The sequence below is a fragment of the Simochromis diagramma genome, unplaced genomic scaffold (assembly GCF_900408965.1).
Source record: "Simochromis diagramma unplaced genomic scaffold, fSimDia1.1 OVJJ01000421.1, whole genome shotgun sequence".
NCBI classification, from domain to species: domain Eukaryota; kingdom Metazoa; phylum Chordata; class Actinopteri; order Cichliformes; family Cichlidae; genus Simochromis; species Simochromis diagramma.
In genome coordinates this window covers 3,565,504-3,581,970 of record NW_024387250.1, presented here as the reverse complement: position 1 = coordinate 3,581,970, position 16,467 = coordinate 3,565,504, and the positions used below count along the sequence as shown (strand labels likewise).

Here is a 16,467-nt window from a genome sequence, read left to right as displayed (position 1 = left end):
ATGATATTTTAGTTATTAAATGCGCGTAATTAATTTATGCACCACTGAAAATAAAGTTGTTATTATGACCTCGGTGAGGTGCGTGGAGAAAATTGAAATCAAATAACGGTTGATAACTTTATCCCAATATTTGGTCTAGACAACTCTTGACAAGAGTGCAGGCCTTAAGTGTGTGTGTGTGCTTCCTGTCAGCGCCTTTCCTCTCCATCCTCTGATGATTGCTTAAAAGACTAAATGCAATTACTCATCTCCGTAGGTCGAGACACATTTACAAATAAACTTTAACTAGTTCAGGTTTTGCAGATTTTGCATAAGCCGTCGACTATTTCAGAACCCTGGTCAGCACCACAGTTAAATAAAAGGTATGTCAGCTTTTCCGTCCAATTTTGAGTTATCGTGTTATTTTAATGTCCTCACATTTACCTGTGTTCTTGATTCAAAACTGTCCCACATGTCTTTTGTAACCTGCAAATAGTTTGGCATATATTCATAATCATAAATCTTCCTTTACATCTGTGTATTTTTGAAATAACAAAGCCAGAAAAGCAGCCATCAGATTTATTGCATACAGTACATGCAAGATATGGAATTGCATTTATTTTTTTAATATAAAACACAGTTTTTAAAATGCCTGCAAATAACAGAGAGGCAATATTAATTTGTTTTGAAGTGACCAAAAACCTCTACCTCTACAGTGTACAAGAAAGTTTATTATAAAATCTACAAAAACCTTTAGTGAGGTATAAAATGGCACCCTATTCTTAAACTTAATAGAAAGTTGGTATAATCTGACATCGCTGAGGTTTTTGAAGAACAAAGTTTGAGAGTAAACACATATCTGAATATGATATTACACCGTTTTAGTCAAATCAAAATAAATGAATTCAAGTATCACCAGGTACAAGCAACAATGAAAAAAAGAACAGAACAACTGCCAAACTCAATCACAGAAACTACCTTCAAGAATTGCTTAACTAATTATGACTTCATTAGGTAACCCAAGACTGTACGGCAAAATGTCTTTCCTGAACGCAAGCAACAAGAAGGTTGCAAGACAACAACTGTAAGCTTGAGTTTGAAGGGGTGTTTAAATGTTCTTCCCTCAGCGAAAGCTCTCTTTGAGTCTCCAGATGCCCTCCTGACCAGAGGTCCTATGAAAGTCACAGATACTCCTGAGTAGCTCTCTGAAGACAGGAGCCTGTTCCTGGGTCAGTCTCGGTTTGAAATACTCGAGCACTTCCTGGGTGGTGGCCTGTCCGTCCACACTCGCCTGGAAGGCTACAAAGTTGCGCAGATCCACCAACAGCTCATCGTGCTCAGTGGGCGGAGCAGCAGGAAGACTCCCTGCAGCTCCCGAGGCATCCTCCTCCTCCTCTTCTGGTTCTTCTCCCCTGGAGGGCATGCTGAGGTGATTACGGGCCTTCATCCGGGCCAGCAGAGAGGAGGATGACAGCGGGGTGGAATTCAAGTCACTTTCTGCACCCTCCCCGCTGAAATGAGCTCCCGAACCTGGTTTCTTTGACACAGACTTCTTTATAATAGCAGCATCCTAAACAAAAGAAATCAATGAATACACCCAAAAATGGCATCAGAAATGAAAAAACACAGAGTAACATCTTTTAATGAGAACCTGGCCATTACCTTGCATTTGGTTGAAGTGGGAACAGACTGAACAGAAGGTGTAGCTAAGAGAGAATTCTTCTTTTGTCCAAAGCGTTTCCTGAGAAGGCAAACAAGAGAATGACTTAAATACATTTGAGAAAATTATAAGTTTGTTTTAAATTAAATTAGTGAAGCTCTAAAAAAAAAAACAGAAAAAGAAAAAACCCCACCGTGTCAGTGTGAGACTACATACTTTGCAGGGGCAGGAGGAGTTTTGAAGCGCAGTCTGCACTGCTGCCGGGAAATTTTAAGAGCTTTAAGGGCATCTTGAGCCACCTTATTGGCTTCTGCTTCCACAAGAACATAGTCAGGATTGGAAGACTCTATGATGGTGTCATGCTGCATCACACTGTGAATACCTGAGAAACACCATGGAAGAAAAGAACAGCACATTTAAGAATAAGAAAAAGAAGCTTGCTGTTTCGCAAATCTTGTATATAAAAATTTCTGATACTGCAGACGGTACAAAACAAACAAACCAACCAAAAAAAACTTCTACCAGATTTCTTGAACAGCTTTGCCAAGACATAATCGTCTGATTTCTTCTGGTCCTCTGCTGCATTGTCTTCGCTCTCGGATTTCTTAAATGTTCTTTTCTTTACCAAATGAGAGATGCGGTGGCCTTCGAATCGAGCATCCCGGGAGCGCTTGTGTTTCTTATGTTTGCGTTTGTTCAAGTCGTCCGAGTCACAGTGTTTCCTCTTCTCCCTGTGTTTCTGTGGGCTGGTCCGGGCAGAGTTTTTGTCTCTGTGCTGGTGAAAACTGGCTGAGTTTGAGGTATTTGTGTCTGGTTTGGCTGCATCACAGTCGCTGTTTTTATTTTGTCCCGCAGGCGCTATAGCTACAGCATCCTGGTTGGTGCTTGGACTGTCTATCGGGACATTTTGTTTACCCTGAGAGTTTTTACTGCATGGAGAGGTACTTCCGGCCCTTAATGCAGGAGTGTGCGTGCTGTCTGTACCTGTATTAATGCAGGTTGCTGAGGAGTGTTTATGTGCATGGCTGCTATGATTTACTTTGTGTGATGGCTTTGGCTTTTCAGGGTTTTTTGGGCGCTTTGATGTCAGAACCTGTGCCTGTTTTTAGGGAGAAATAAACCAAATTAAATAAAATTAAATACCTCAAGCTTATTTTAACAACCCAATAACTGGACAATGAAATGTTTCAACAGACCTGCAAAAATAGCACTTGTCTCTGTTCCCTGACCTCCATCTGGATCAGCTAGAGTAAACAGCTCATAGATGTCATTTGACTTGAAGAACCGTCGCTGTTTGGGATCCTTCAGTACTCGATTGGTTAGGAACTGTTTGAAGATTTGCCTGAATTACAGCAGATAAAATACAGAATTACATACTTGAATGCAAGCTGCCATTTCAGCTCAGCATGCAGTCCTGATCCCCTGTCACCACAGAGTAGTTTGGCTGATGGATGAGCACATTAGTTAACCTCACCACTGTAGGTATCAAAACACAATGCCTGCAGTTTTTCCAACTTGCTTTCTGAAAGCACTTTACAGACAAAAAAACAAACAGAGCAACAGTTTAGAAGTCCTCAATTGGCCATTTAATAATGCAGGAATGCTTTTCAATTACCTAGAACCGGGACAGTGCAAGTACTAATATAGCAGTGATGTAAGCAATTAGTCACGTCATTGCCAATACTCATGAATGTGTGAAATCAACAGAAAGAAAACTAAAACAAAAAGGCTCGGTGAGAGAAAACACAATGGCCAACAGAGGATTTTGTTTTTGCAATTGAATATTATCCTTATAAAGTGCTTAGAAAAGTAAACTGCTGTCTGACCTGTGGTAGATTTTCTCTTCAATGGTCCCAGCAGTCAGCAGTCTATAGATTGTTACTTGCTGCTTTTGACCGATTCTCCAAGCCCGTTCGCGAGCCTGCGAGCAGCGTAACACATTCAGAGCAAATGATTAAACCGAGCATTCAGTGAGAAAGGAGGAAAAGCGATGTTACAGAGCAGCAGGTGAACCAGGCAACAAGAAATTGGAAACGCATGAAAAGCTGGCATCCAAGAAGAAAAAAAAAAAGTAGGCAATTTAATGTGACAAATCACAACTCTAAGGAACATTAAGACTCACATGAGAAATAATTCACTGAGTCAATGTTTTTAATTATTTTACGTGTGGCTGTCTAACCTGTGTGTCAGTACTTGGGTTCCAGTCTGGGTCATAAATGATGACTCTATTGGCTCCAGTCAGATTGACTCCCAGACCTCCGACTTTAGTGGTCAACAAGAAGATAAAAATGGATTTGTCCTGAAAAAGAAAAGAAAAGAGAGAAGCAGAGAAAATACTGGTGATTAATGAACCCAATCTGCAATTTCATACTCTTTGATAATCACTTTCGGCTATAATCCTGTAAAAAAAAAAAAATTTCATTAGTAAATTGTTAAAATTTAATGCAAGTAAGATAACAATCTCCTGCTCAAATTATTCTCAAATTAAACCCTATTTAAAGACGATAAAACAGCTTTATCTAAATGCAGTGTATGTTGATCAGATTTAGTATTAGATACAACACATTTTTAAAAAGTTTTAGTTTTAAAGAGTGCTTTAATGCTAAGTGATATCTCAACATCTTCCACACACAGAAAATTGAGCACATCCACTTTGAACAACAGATTTTCATCAATTAGCGTCCCCACCTCGGGGTGAGAAGGATTCCACTGAAGCATTTGGTCCCTCAGGGCAGGATTTTCATTGGAAACACATACAGCCATTAGAGATGACTAATCCTTACCTCATTGTAGCGAGCGATGAGAGGCTGTCGGGAAGATATTGTAGTCGTGCCGTCCATTTTCAGGTACGAGTAGTTATTCTCCCTTACAAACACCTCCAAGATGTCCAGCATCTGGAAGGAGTGGGAGGATAAAGACAGCAGAAAGAGGAGATAAAGACGGGGAAAGAAGGGCTGAGGTTTGGATTATCTCTAAAAGGATTAGAGCAGATTAATATTACATGGACAGAGATACCGACAGGGAGGGTCTCAGGTTCCCTCTGAGGTATAATCTCATTGGTATTGACTGCAACAGCTGGGGCCTCCATCACACATACACACTCTCTCACTTCCTCACTTTTTCCTTCTGTCTCGCACGTTCACAGACACACTAAATTTAACAGGCTTATAGGTAGCTGGCAACACGTACAAATATATATACATGACACCACAATTTAAGATGTAAAGGAGGAAAGAATTATCTTGGCTTTACAAAAATCTTTTGTATTTATACAAACCACTGTTAATGCGTCTTTAATACTGGTGCTTATTTCAGGAAAGTGTTCCTCACCTGTCTGGACTGAGTGAAGAGCAGGACTCTGTGGCCCTGTCTGAACCAGAGACGTAGCAGCGACTCCACAACAATCAGCTTGCCCGAGCGCTTCCAAAAGCCAAAGTGTTCCTCTTCAGTTAGCTGGTCCTCAGGGATTCCTCTCAGTATCCGGGGTCCGCCTGAGAAAAGGTCCGGGTGGTTACAGATCTTACGCAGAGCTATCAAACCTGAGAACACCTACATGAGACAAAAAGAAAAAGGAGATTCCTTCATGAACGCTGTCAGCAGAACTGATGTCAACTTTGATAAATTTACAGATTTTTACTGTGTTGCACCTTAAAAAAAATCTACAGGAATGAGTTACATAATTTATTTAAAGACAATTTAGCCAGTTTTCCTGATGAAGGCCCAGTGGTCACTGCATTAGTAATGGTGGTTAATGGACTGAGAGTGACCACTGAATACGTCTGTAAGAGCACGCACGTGTGCGTATATGCATAATCTGTGGTCACCTCTAGCTCTCCAACCACGTCCATTTGGTCAGTGGTGATAAATGGTAGTTTCTCTCTCAAGGGTCTCACTAATGTGAGAAACACAACTGTACAACCTTCTCGAATTGAACCTGTTAAACAATACCAAAGTCAAGCTATTAGGGGTTTAACATAATTTACATGGCAAAAATAATTTCAATTCCACAGATTCCACTTAAAGGTGGGGATCTTTAATTGTACGAGAGTTGATAAAAATCCACACAATGTCTCTGTGAGAGGGAGGTAAACGGAAATGCCTCTGTTAGGTGGTTAAATAATGAATGTCTTGTTCCAGGAAGTCTTCTACTTTGGCTTTTCTTATCCTCGTAAAGTGTGTGTCAACCAAACACAAAAGCAGAACACAAACTATGAAGGCTCACCTGCATGTCCCCATTTAGTATTTGGTAGACCTCTTTGGAATCTAAGAAGCTCTGATACACTTGACGCTGCTCTGCTGTCAATCTGCAAAACAGAACCTACACACAGACACAAACACACACAATAGAGGGCAGTGTAAGAGTTTATAATGAGCAGTGAACATCCACTTTAAAGCCCCTTGATGAAGTGAAGTGTTTGAGAAGAGAAATTAGAAGGAAGCAACGGCTTTTTTTGAAGCCACCGGTGTCCTGAGGGACTGACTTAATGAGCAGAAGTGGACTGAGAAGTCCACCAGCGTCAGCCGCAAGGACAGACCAGAGACCAGCCGCCTTAATGAATACCTGCTTCTTTTACTTTACTGGGACTTTATTAGCTGGTTTCACCTGACAGGGGCCATGCACATTCATCAAATACTCCTTAGATGTGGCACATAATAGTCACATCCAATCAGATAAACATCTCCCCTGTTAAGAGATGCAGGCATTAGACGCTGTTCAATACTTAGAGCAGGGTCAAGTGTCTTAGAGTATGATGAATACCTGTTCATTTTTGTCAGGTAAGGAGAGGTTAGCCTTGACGTCTGCCTTCATTCTTCTGAGCAGGTAAGGATTTATGGTGTCCCTCAGCACACATGCGCATTTAAATGCTGTCTGGACCTTAAAAAAATAAATAAAAATCACACCTTTAAGGATAAACAAACTGCTTTAAAACAAAAGGAACCTTCAGGTCAGCATGCAAAGCAAACACATACACACTCCTGTCAGCGCTCATGTTTCCTAAGGCATGGCTGTTGTTTGGCCACTCATCTGCTATCTCTCATCACCTCATGTTGCTGTCCCTCTAAGCGGTACAAGCCATTCAACATTGATCTGAGTGCTGCTGGTCTCGAGGGACACAGCCTTCTTTCATCAGTGCTGCTGGCCAGTTCCAGTGGAAACAGAGGGGGAGATTGAGACACACTTGGTCCACACTAGAAGCCCCACTGCAAATGGCCTGCTAAACTGTATGTAGGGTCAGTGCTAAAAGCCAGTTAGTCTTTTAAACATTAACTCACTGGGGATCCACGGGGGGGATCAAAGACACCCTTGGCAAAGCTGGAGGGGACAATAACATGGTGGTATCTTGAGCTCAATGGGGTAAAGTGGAGAGGAAAGAAAAAACAAAAACGAGGAAGGCAGCAGATGATCCAGTGATCTCGGCGCAAGCTGTTGAGTGGATTCACATGGGGCTGCAAATGCATGCCTCAGTAATAGAGCCTATATGCACATGCTCATAAAGCCCCACCTCAAACACATGTGTTTTTTTTAAAACATACATCTAGTTGAACATACATGAACTTTATGTATCATCTCAGGGCCTGTTTTGCTGCTCTGAGAATATCGAGAAGAAGATAAGGCAGCAGAGCTTTGCCCTCTCTGACCATTTAATAACATTAATAATTAGTAAAGGTTTTTATTATCGACAGCGGAAGAAGCATCAATAGCCATCTTAAATAATTAAATCTATTCAGTCAGTGAGTTATTAACGATTGGACACTAATGACAAAGGGCTACAATTTAGCTCCCCGCCTTTCTACTTTAGCCTCTCCCTCTCTCACACACTGGGGATGCACAGAAGTTTTCTTGCATGGGCCTACATTATCCTGCACTGCACCTAATGGCTTCCATCAAGCTTTCCAAAACTGTGCATACATGAAGAGAAGGTATTTTCAAATTAGCATAGCCCATTTATGCTCCACCCTTATGATACAGTTACAGAAATAGTAGAGTTGTTGGATTAACTGGCTCCTGTCTGGAATGATATTACCATTACAATAACATTACTCCACTTCAAAAGAGGAAAAGGACACGCAACCAGAACTGAAATAAATTATTATTTCACAATTTTGTGTGTGTACCTGTACAGGAGATGCATTACTATATCCACCCATAGTAATTGGCACAGAGAACTGCTCCATAAAAACAGGCAATGTCCCCAGTTTGCCGGGGAACACAAAATCAAACAGAGACCACAGCTCCTTCAAATTGTTCTGCATTGGTGAGCCTGACAGGATGAATCTGTGAGGAGTGCGAAACTAGAGAAGAGAAAATTTTAAAAAATTATTAATTACAACCGCATGAACTTTGCTTATGTTCATGCATGTGTCCATGCGTATATAATACCTGTTTGCAAGCAACAGTAACTCCAGCATTTGGATTCCTGATCTTATGACCCTCGTCCAATATAATGTAGTGCCAGTCGTAGAGCTGTAGGGTTTCCTGCATATTCCTCACAGCTGAATATGAAGTGATAAGGATACCATGACATGCTGCTATTTCTGGAATGAGCTTTTCCTGCAACATGGGGGGGAAAAAGCAAAGACACAAACCTTAATATTTAAACCTTAATATAAACCAGTGCAGTTATTAACCATGTCTAGTATCATATACTTCAAAGAATGTACCAAGTAGGGCATCATTATCAATGTGGCTTTAAAAAGAGGGAAAGAGTGGGAGGTAAGGTCAGGAGCTAATACTGTAAACAGACCTCTAGTGCCCCCCAGAGGGAAAAAAAGATTGTATAAAACTCATGAACAGCTACCTTGTTGCTAGTGAAGGACCCAGTTTCATGTAGGACTGCCACTCGGAAAAGAGGCCACCAGGTATGAAACTCCTTCACCCACTGGTGCATGACTGTAGCTGGGCACACAATGACTGTTGGACCCAGACCAGCATACCTACAGCGAAACAAACACCACAGACACGTGTTTAATCGAAAACCAGAGATTAAGATGGGTAAACAATGGAACTGTGTTCATTAAACTTTGGATAACCTGAGCAGGCTTCAGTAGCAAATCACAGCCATCATCTTTACAGTGTAAAATAAAAGGTCTTTTCCCTATTAAGTAAAATAATGTATATATGCTTAGATTGCAATGACAATATATGATGCATTCAAGGATGAGGAACAGCGCACAGCGGAATGACGCAACTACAAAGCCTTGTACTTACAATAAATCAAAGAAAGTGTGTGGAGATATCCTCAGCTCCACTGTGAAAATCTACAAGAACTTTGCCAAACACACACACAGGCACGCACAAAAGATACACTAATGGGCTGGTATGAACCTCTGCCTAGTGGAAGCTATTGATATTGGACCATAATTGAGTTTGCAAGCAATCAATTTGTGGGCGTCTATAGTAGACAGAGTATTGACCATCAGGGAAGCTCCACCCAATAAATGTACGAGTGTTGTTCGAGGAAGTAAAACCAGATTATCAGCAGCGCTCCGTCATGTTTTTGGCGGTTGATTTGTTGTCACCCACCTGCTCTACCCCCACCTCATGAGCCTGAAATTCATTTTAAGGGTTCACGCAGACACTCACTCTAACACATTCTCACTTTCAAACCCCCCCCCCACCCACACACAGAGTGTCAGTGTTTTCTCTGATGTCCGCAGTAAAAAAAAAGAAAAAAAAAAAGTGAAGAGTCTGATAATTGAAACATGTTTAATAATTCAGATGAACACTCTCAAGTAGAAATCCCCCTAATCAAATATTCATACCATACAGACACACAGTCTCTGAACACAGTTTGTGTGTATGCATGTGTGTGTGTGCGCACACCTGTAGTTGGACCCTCTGGTTCTCAGTTTGCTGTAGCTCAGTCCAGCCAGAAAGCTGATGACCTGGATGGTTTTACCCAATCCCATCTCATCCCCCAAGATGCCCCCTGCCTGCTGACAGTGGAGTTCCCACATCCACCGCACACCCGTCTGCTGGTACCTGAAAAGGTCATTGACATGAATGCAAACACTTGAAACACATGGTTGTAACAGCAACCATGGACAATCCACATAAACACACATAAAGGGTTGCCAGTAATCTCATAGATCAGCTATGCTCGTCAGTGACCAGTCCACGTTGCTCAAGTGTCATTAAACTACATAATCCTAGGAGCTGAAGGGGCAATGAATGATGTGAAGAGTAATGACTGCACTTGCAATCTCAAAGTCAATTTTATCACGGTGAGTATTACACTATTATTAAAACCATGCATAGTAGGTGTGACAAACATTGCAAAGGCAATATGGAGTAAAAATCACAATGAGAGTTGGGCTGGCAATCTTATCAATCACATAAAACTCAAACGGATGTTTTTCTCATAACCATTTCATAGTAGCCCACAGATTGTTTTTAACAGTAACTACCAGTGAACCTCAGAAGCAGTGAACAAATAAATTTGCAAGGCTTGCTGATGAAATAATCATTATTTTTTCAGAGCAGTGACTGTGATGCAGAACAAAGTACACATATAATCTTTATGCGAAAAATGTTTTATTAGTCCTTGTTATCACTTTCTCACTTGATAAAAGTGGCTCTATCTACATGCATGGATATTTAACATAACTCATTCCCATAATCAATGTTTCGGACTGAACTTACTTGTAAAGCTTTTTCCAGAGGAAACCAGGAACTTTGAAGCCTTCGTCAAATTCTGCATCGCTGTCATCGGTTAGCTCCTCACCCCTTTCTCTCTTCTCCTCCCTTTCTCGAAGACGCTGACGCTTCCATCTCCTGTTGAGAAAATTAATATACACTGATGAAGTGTTTGCACACCGATGTGATAAAATGAATTTCTTTATTTTAGTTAGAAGCTCACAACCGCAAGGGGTAAGCTCAGTGAGCCTGGGTGCTGAGAACAAACACCTGCTTCCTCTTTTAAAAAGACGAATACACTACCTGAACAACAGTGAAGAATTCAACCTGTTTAAACTTTCAGTGATGTATATTGTTACAGATGCAAAATGAAAACAACTAAGAGATCCAAACTAAATCAGACATTTCAAGTGAATATAGTGCAAACCTAAACAGGATAAGTGGAGACTGGATAGAAAGGTGTTCTATTTGCACCTCTCGCACTCCATGCGTTATTTGAGCATTTGTCTACACAGGTGTAAGGATAGCGAATGTTTTGAGTTGAAGGTATTTCCCTTGAGCGGTGGAACATCTACAGCAAAAAGGGAAATGTTAAAGGAAAACAGTTTTAATAGTGCAGGAGAGAGGGCAGTTAGAGGCACAGTCGTCGCACAGCAAATGAAGATTGATACAGACAATTAGTAGTGCGAGTTCCCCAGAAAGGTGTGAGGTACAGAGGATAAGAATCCATCTTCATTTGGGCCTGGTCCTGTCACCCTGCCACGAAACTGGTCCTTAAGCTAGGCCTGGGAGACCACACTCTCTAATTAAGTCAAGACTAAGCATTGGTTCAGTTAATTACACTTTTCTGCCCCCACTCCACCTCCCACCCAACTACAAATACCGCCCGCTCTAATAATATCATTCCACGTATAAGCTAGTCTCACCGTCCATGCCGTGTCTATGCTGTGGAATTGACATTCAGTCACTATAGTGTAGAAAAAGGACACATGCCAACACAATTTATTTGGCAGCTATAAATATGAAATCTCATTAGGGCTGCTCTTCCATTAATTTGAGCATTAGAGTGAGTGAGTGTATAAAACCATGTGCAGGAGGATAATTAGGCCAGTGTGAGAGCAGAGAGAGAAGAAGAGCAGGGAGTGAATTTGCTTAGTCAAGAAACAGCTGCCAATCTCATCTGGGATTAACTCTCTTTCTGCACTATGGAGCCAGCAGAAAAAGAGACAACTGCTTCCTCCTTAAGTAAAAGGAATAACAATAGCACACAGCACTGCCATTACAAATGTGATGCAAAGTAAAAGGAACAATCTGGTGGGTTTTTGAGCAAAGCATATGCAGGCATAAGTTGCTGCTTTCGTTTTGTAAAAACTCTGCACACCTTTGCACCCAACCACAGATCTAAACATGAGTTTAGAGCAATGTTAGTAGTGCATGATCGTACCTTATTCGCTGCCTATAATACTCCACATCTCCATCATCTTTGTATTTTTTCGGTTTTCCCTTGTCATCATCCTCTTCATCTGTACTTTCAGGGTGGTATTCTTCCTCACTGTCACTTTTCTTTACTTTTTTCCTCCCTTTCCCTTCGGTTTTTCTCTTGTATGGTTTCAACTCATACCCTTCATCATCATCATCTCCAAAGCCCTCCTCCATGGCTTCTCTCTCCTCTTGGTCAGGATCTATTCCTTCATCACTGGGGAGGTACTCTGACCCCTCGCTGTCTGTCTCCTCTCCTTCAGTGTGACGTTTTCTCCGTTGCTTTTGGAGCTGTGGCTCAGCCTTGGGCCGGGCCTTAGGATGGGCCTTTAAAGCAGTTACTTGGAGCTTTCGCATGCGCTTACGCAGTTTTTTATCCTTGGAAGATGAAACCGTTCTTTTGGTTTTCTCTCTTGAATCTCCACCGGTTCCAACCCCAGAGCTTTTCTTCTTCTTAAGGAGAGGGACTCTCTTCCTCTCAGTAGCCAACTTGGCCTGGTCTGCCAGGTACTGGTCAAAAGCAGAGTTCTCCGCAAGCATCAGTTTTCGAGGCTCCTTCTTTACCTCCTTCTGTTGGATTCGGGTTCCAAAAGGAGTCATGTGACCTTTCCGGATAAGCTCTTCCCATTCGGTCTCCTGAGATGGCATAAGCATGCTGCCCAACGTGGATGGTCCCGCTTCTGGTACAACACACACAAATACAGATTCAAAGATTTTCTTCACTGCCAGAATCAACACGAATGCCTACAGGAAAACTCTTAAGGATTCAGAAGGGTCTATTTATGTTTTAGAGAAGGAAATACTTCGGCTAGTGTGCAGGAAGTATGTGACTGCAGGTTAAATATGCACCGAATAACTCACGGAGCAGTCATGGAATATACTGAGAGCATAACCTTTATTACAACTGAGGACAAGTGTAGTTATGGGTTCTTTTTCACAGTACATGAAAATATTTCTTGCTAGCTTGAATTTTAGGTGTGAAATACATATTATGTGTATTGTTATGTGTATTGCACAATATTATGTGTGAAAACAGACTTGTGTAGCAACAAACAATACAAGAGAGTTGTCACACCTATTTAAGCCTGTGTCAGAAGTGAAATCTGCTGAAGGCAGAAAGCAAATGGACACCCTGCTATTCTAATTAATGCACAGTAAATTTCCTTCATCAACCTAATATGGACCATAATCAGTGAACGCTACAAGTTAGGCATCTTGGTCGCCACAAAAATTGCTTCCACCCACTGATCAGTGGTTAATGTTTCCAGTCAGTACACAAAAAACAACACGTTACCTTCCTCTCCATCATCTTCTGCCAAAAACTCAAATTCCACCCTTTGAGTGTCCTCTCCTCCCAGAATGGCTTGAAGTCGCTTCTGTTTGGCTCTGACTTTCTTCAGCTGTTTCTCCTGTATGACAAGTTTTTTCATCACCACAATCACACCATTATTATTATTATGTTATTACACCATCATCATATAAACCAGATTACTTTATTTTAAAACGTTACACATGTAGTATTTTACCTTATTTTCTTTCTGTCTTTTGACAGACTCAATCTTCCTACTGATGTCTTTACTGGAGGCTGCGTAAGGAGAAAGCTGCTCAATAATCTTGTTGATATGTTTTAAAGATGCTGTAACAGACCTGCAACACACATGATTAAAAGCAGAAGACTTATTAGTCCCTTGACGTTTTGCTACTTGTTAATAAATATTTTTTTTAGTTTATAGCATCTCAACAAAGTAATATGATTACTTCGACACAACACACACAAACCATTTGCGTTTTTGTTTTGTTTTTTTAAATTCCTGTACCTGACATCATCCAACACAGACTGATACTCCTTCTCGGCTTCAGCTTTAACAGCAGCCTGACTGGCCTCCTGGATCGCCTCGTCCACTTGCTGCAAAACACCTTGTTCAAGTATGTGCTGGTCATACACAGCCACACCAAGACCTTGGAGCTCATCAGCTCCCGAACTGGCAGAAGCTGCTTGGATGCGCTGTCGGTCAATCTGCAGCAAGGCTCCAGACCTTTTCCCAGCTAAATGCACCAAAGATAACACATGAAATGATTTTATAAGGATATAATGACATTCTCCATCTCCTCTCTCAACATGCTGCACAGCTCACCGCTGTTGCCCTCCCCGGGTCCAGTGTTGGCAGGATAGGCTGCAGCAGCCTCCGGGGCCTGACTGTTTTCAGGGAAAGTACAGACTGCTGAGCCGCCTGTAGCTCCATCCTCCTCCGTTCCTCCCGGGGTGAGGGCAGCACTAGCCGGGCTAGAAAGAGAGGAGGGCACCTGGTCCTCTGTACCGTCTACAGGCATAGTGAAGCAGCTGCCAGAAGTGTCAAACAGATGTCAAACAAGTCATTTAAGCCATTGTCTCGTCTAAGCTGTTAAAGAACTGCTTTAAATAGAGAAATAAAACTAAACAGTTATTACTTGTCGTCTTTTTATTGCGTCCAACTCTGAACGGTATTATGTAACGATCGGAATCTAAACATAGCTTATATCTATGGTTAATAACGATTAAACTAATTATGTGAATGTGGAGGCTCCTAATGGGAAGAAATGAATGTAAATAATACCAATTTAAATGAAAGAAGGTACCACATTAGCGGTTAGACGCTGAGTTATAGGATAGGCATAAAACTGAAAGAAACGTTAAAGTCTCTCACAACCTATTGTTTACGTGGCTAGGCTAACCTGCTAAGCTAACAGTGAGCCGAACATCATCAGCTGTTCAGCTTCAACAAACAGAGGACGTTCAAAGGACCAAACATGTTCAGATATGTTCCTACTACAGCACCCACTGTTTCTCGCTGTTTGAGTAAAATCTGGTCCATTAAGCCCAGCGTCAAAGCGACAGTGACAATGAGATACTCACAAAACGTGCAGTTATACAACATCACTGGCTCGCTTTATGTCATATTGCTCACCAGCCGCTTCCTGGTTTCCGGTGTTAGTGAAGGCATCCGTTCAATGATTAACTTGCTGAACAGCGCCCTCTGCTGGTTGACAGCAGCAGAGAACATTGCACTCTAGATGGCGCCACAAAACCACTTATTTTTGCCTTAACATTGGAGAAACTGTGAACCACATTTTCAAAAACAACTCTTTGCGTTTTTAGGGAACTACTTAGACACTTCAGTCATTATTAATATGCAAGAATGTGACAAATTAAAGGAAAATGCCGAGAAGATTGAAGATCTGGTGGGTCTGCTACCTGCTTTGCAGGCATTTTTTGTTTTGTCTCCTTAGAGGGAAGGATCACTGCAGATCAGCACAGAAGTTATGATCTTTATCTTGTGATAAAATTCTTTTTTGCACTAATGGCAGAGGATGACAATGATCCCATTTACAAGCACAAAGGATCACAGAGTGATGAGAACGTCATAAAATAACATGAATCATACACTATGACCCCGACAGTCATCAGACCTTGGCTTAACTGAACAATGATTGTTGATTTTGGATAAACATGTTAGGCAGAACTCTTTATCACTAAAATTAAAACACCAAATTAGGGCATTTTCTTTGGAGAGTAGATTTCTTGGGATTTGTAGAGTCACACAGAAACTTTTCTGGTGGCACGTGGGGCTCCCACATGTTACTAAGACACTATATATTATGTTTTTCCTCTAATTTGCCAAGTGTCTGTGATTTTTTTCTGAGTCTTGGAAAGCCTACGCTTCATGGATGAGGAGCTCCAAGTATTTACCTCTGAGAGGAAGTTTATTTCCACTTTCATGCAAAAATAAATGAAGGGCTAAATTCAAATTTCCTCTCCGTCTTGCACTTTAGCGCATGAGCAGCAGTCAGTAATCTTTCCAAACAGTGTTATCTGTGTAAGCAAACATATCTATATAAGGATGAATATTGCTGTCACCCTTGGCTTGTGAATGTAGGAAAATGGAGACATTTGCCTGTTTTATTTGCTTAACCAGTAAATGTGGGTCACCTTCAGGGGAACCTCTCCAGAGATGAAGATTTGAACTAAAAGAAAAGTGTGCTGCAGCAAAACCTTGTAGTTTAGTTAGTAGAAGACCTGCAGAGTGTAGAGCTGTGATCAGGTAGCTCACAGCCACAGTGTTTTCCTTGTTTTTTTCTTTTCTCTCAGGGTAGTGTATATAAGGGGCCCGCATACAGGAGTCAAGAAGGGTTAAATAAACTATCGAGCTGCTTATAAATCATCATAGGTGGCAAATAAACTGATGCATTCACACGATGAGCTGCAGAGAGGAATGCAAACCTCTATCTTCCCCTTCCATCGCTCACGTATTTCACCAGTACTTGCCAGCCTTTATCAAGAGAAGGAGGAGATAATATTTAGTACACAGCTGTGCTTTTATGTGCTTTATAATGTAGGGAAAGTTCAACTGGTTAAGTTTAACTGATAGACCATGTCAAGCTCGCAGGTAGCAAAAGTGTTTATCTTAAATGGATGTAGTTGTGATAACTCCCACTTCTTTGTATGCACAGAGTAGATTGTAGATTTATAAGGCGTATGAGGGTTGGGTGCAAATCTCCCAGGGTGCCGCGGAGTACTGTTAACACTGCTGCTCTGAGCTACTTTGCATCCTGACAGTAGAATAACACAGGGGGCAAGATTTACAGGCAGTGTTATAGGTTTGAATTTATATGTGTGAAAATCGGGGTGGTCCTTGCTTTTTATGGATTTTGTGTCAAAATACTGTAAATGTTG

The 16,467-nt window shown here is 41.3% G+C and overlaps 1 protein-coding gene across 1 annotated transcript; it reads right to left on the bottom strand.

Moving 5' to 3' along the window:
- Nucleotides 1–543: 543 nt before the first annotated feature.
- Nucleotides 544–14,749, bottom strand: ercc6 (excision repair cross-complementation group 6). The gene is given in 23 exon segments (XM_040001959.1): nt 544–1,549; nt 1,642–1,720; nt 1,856–2,021; nt 2,162–2,710; nt 2,712–2,738; nt 2,836–2,981; nt 3,466–3,560; nt 3,819–3,938; nt 4,423–4,533; nt 4,970–5,188; nt 5,862–5,957; nt 6,399–6,515; nt 7,757–7,933; nt 8,022–8,192; nt 8,440–8,575; nt 9,465–9,623; nt 10,284–10,415; nt 11,722–12,436; nt 13,051–13,165; nt 13,283–13,403; nt 13,574–13,802; nt 13,892–14,097; nt 14,650–14,749. Coding segments are annotated over 22 exon segments (4,323 nt in total). The 5' UTR covers nt 14,088–14,097; nt 14,650–14,749; the 3' UTR covers nt 544–1,102.
- Between the last annotated feature and the right edge of the window lie 1,718 nt (nt 14,750–16,467).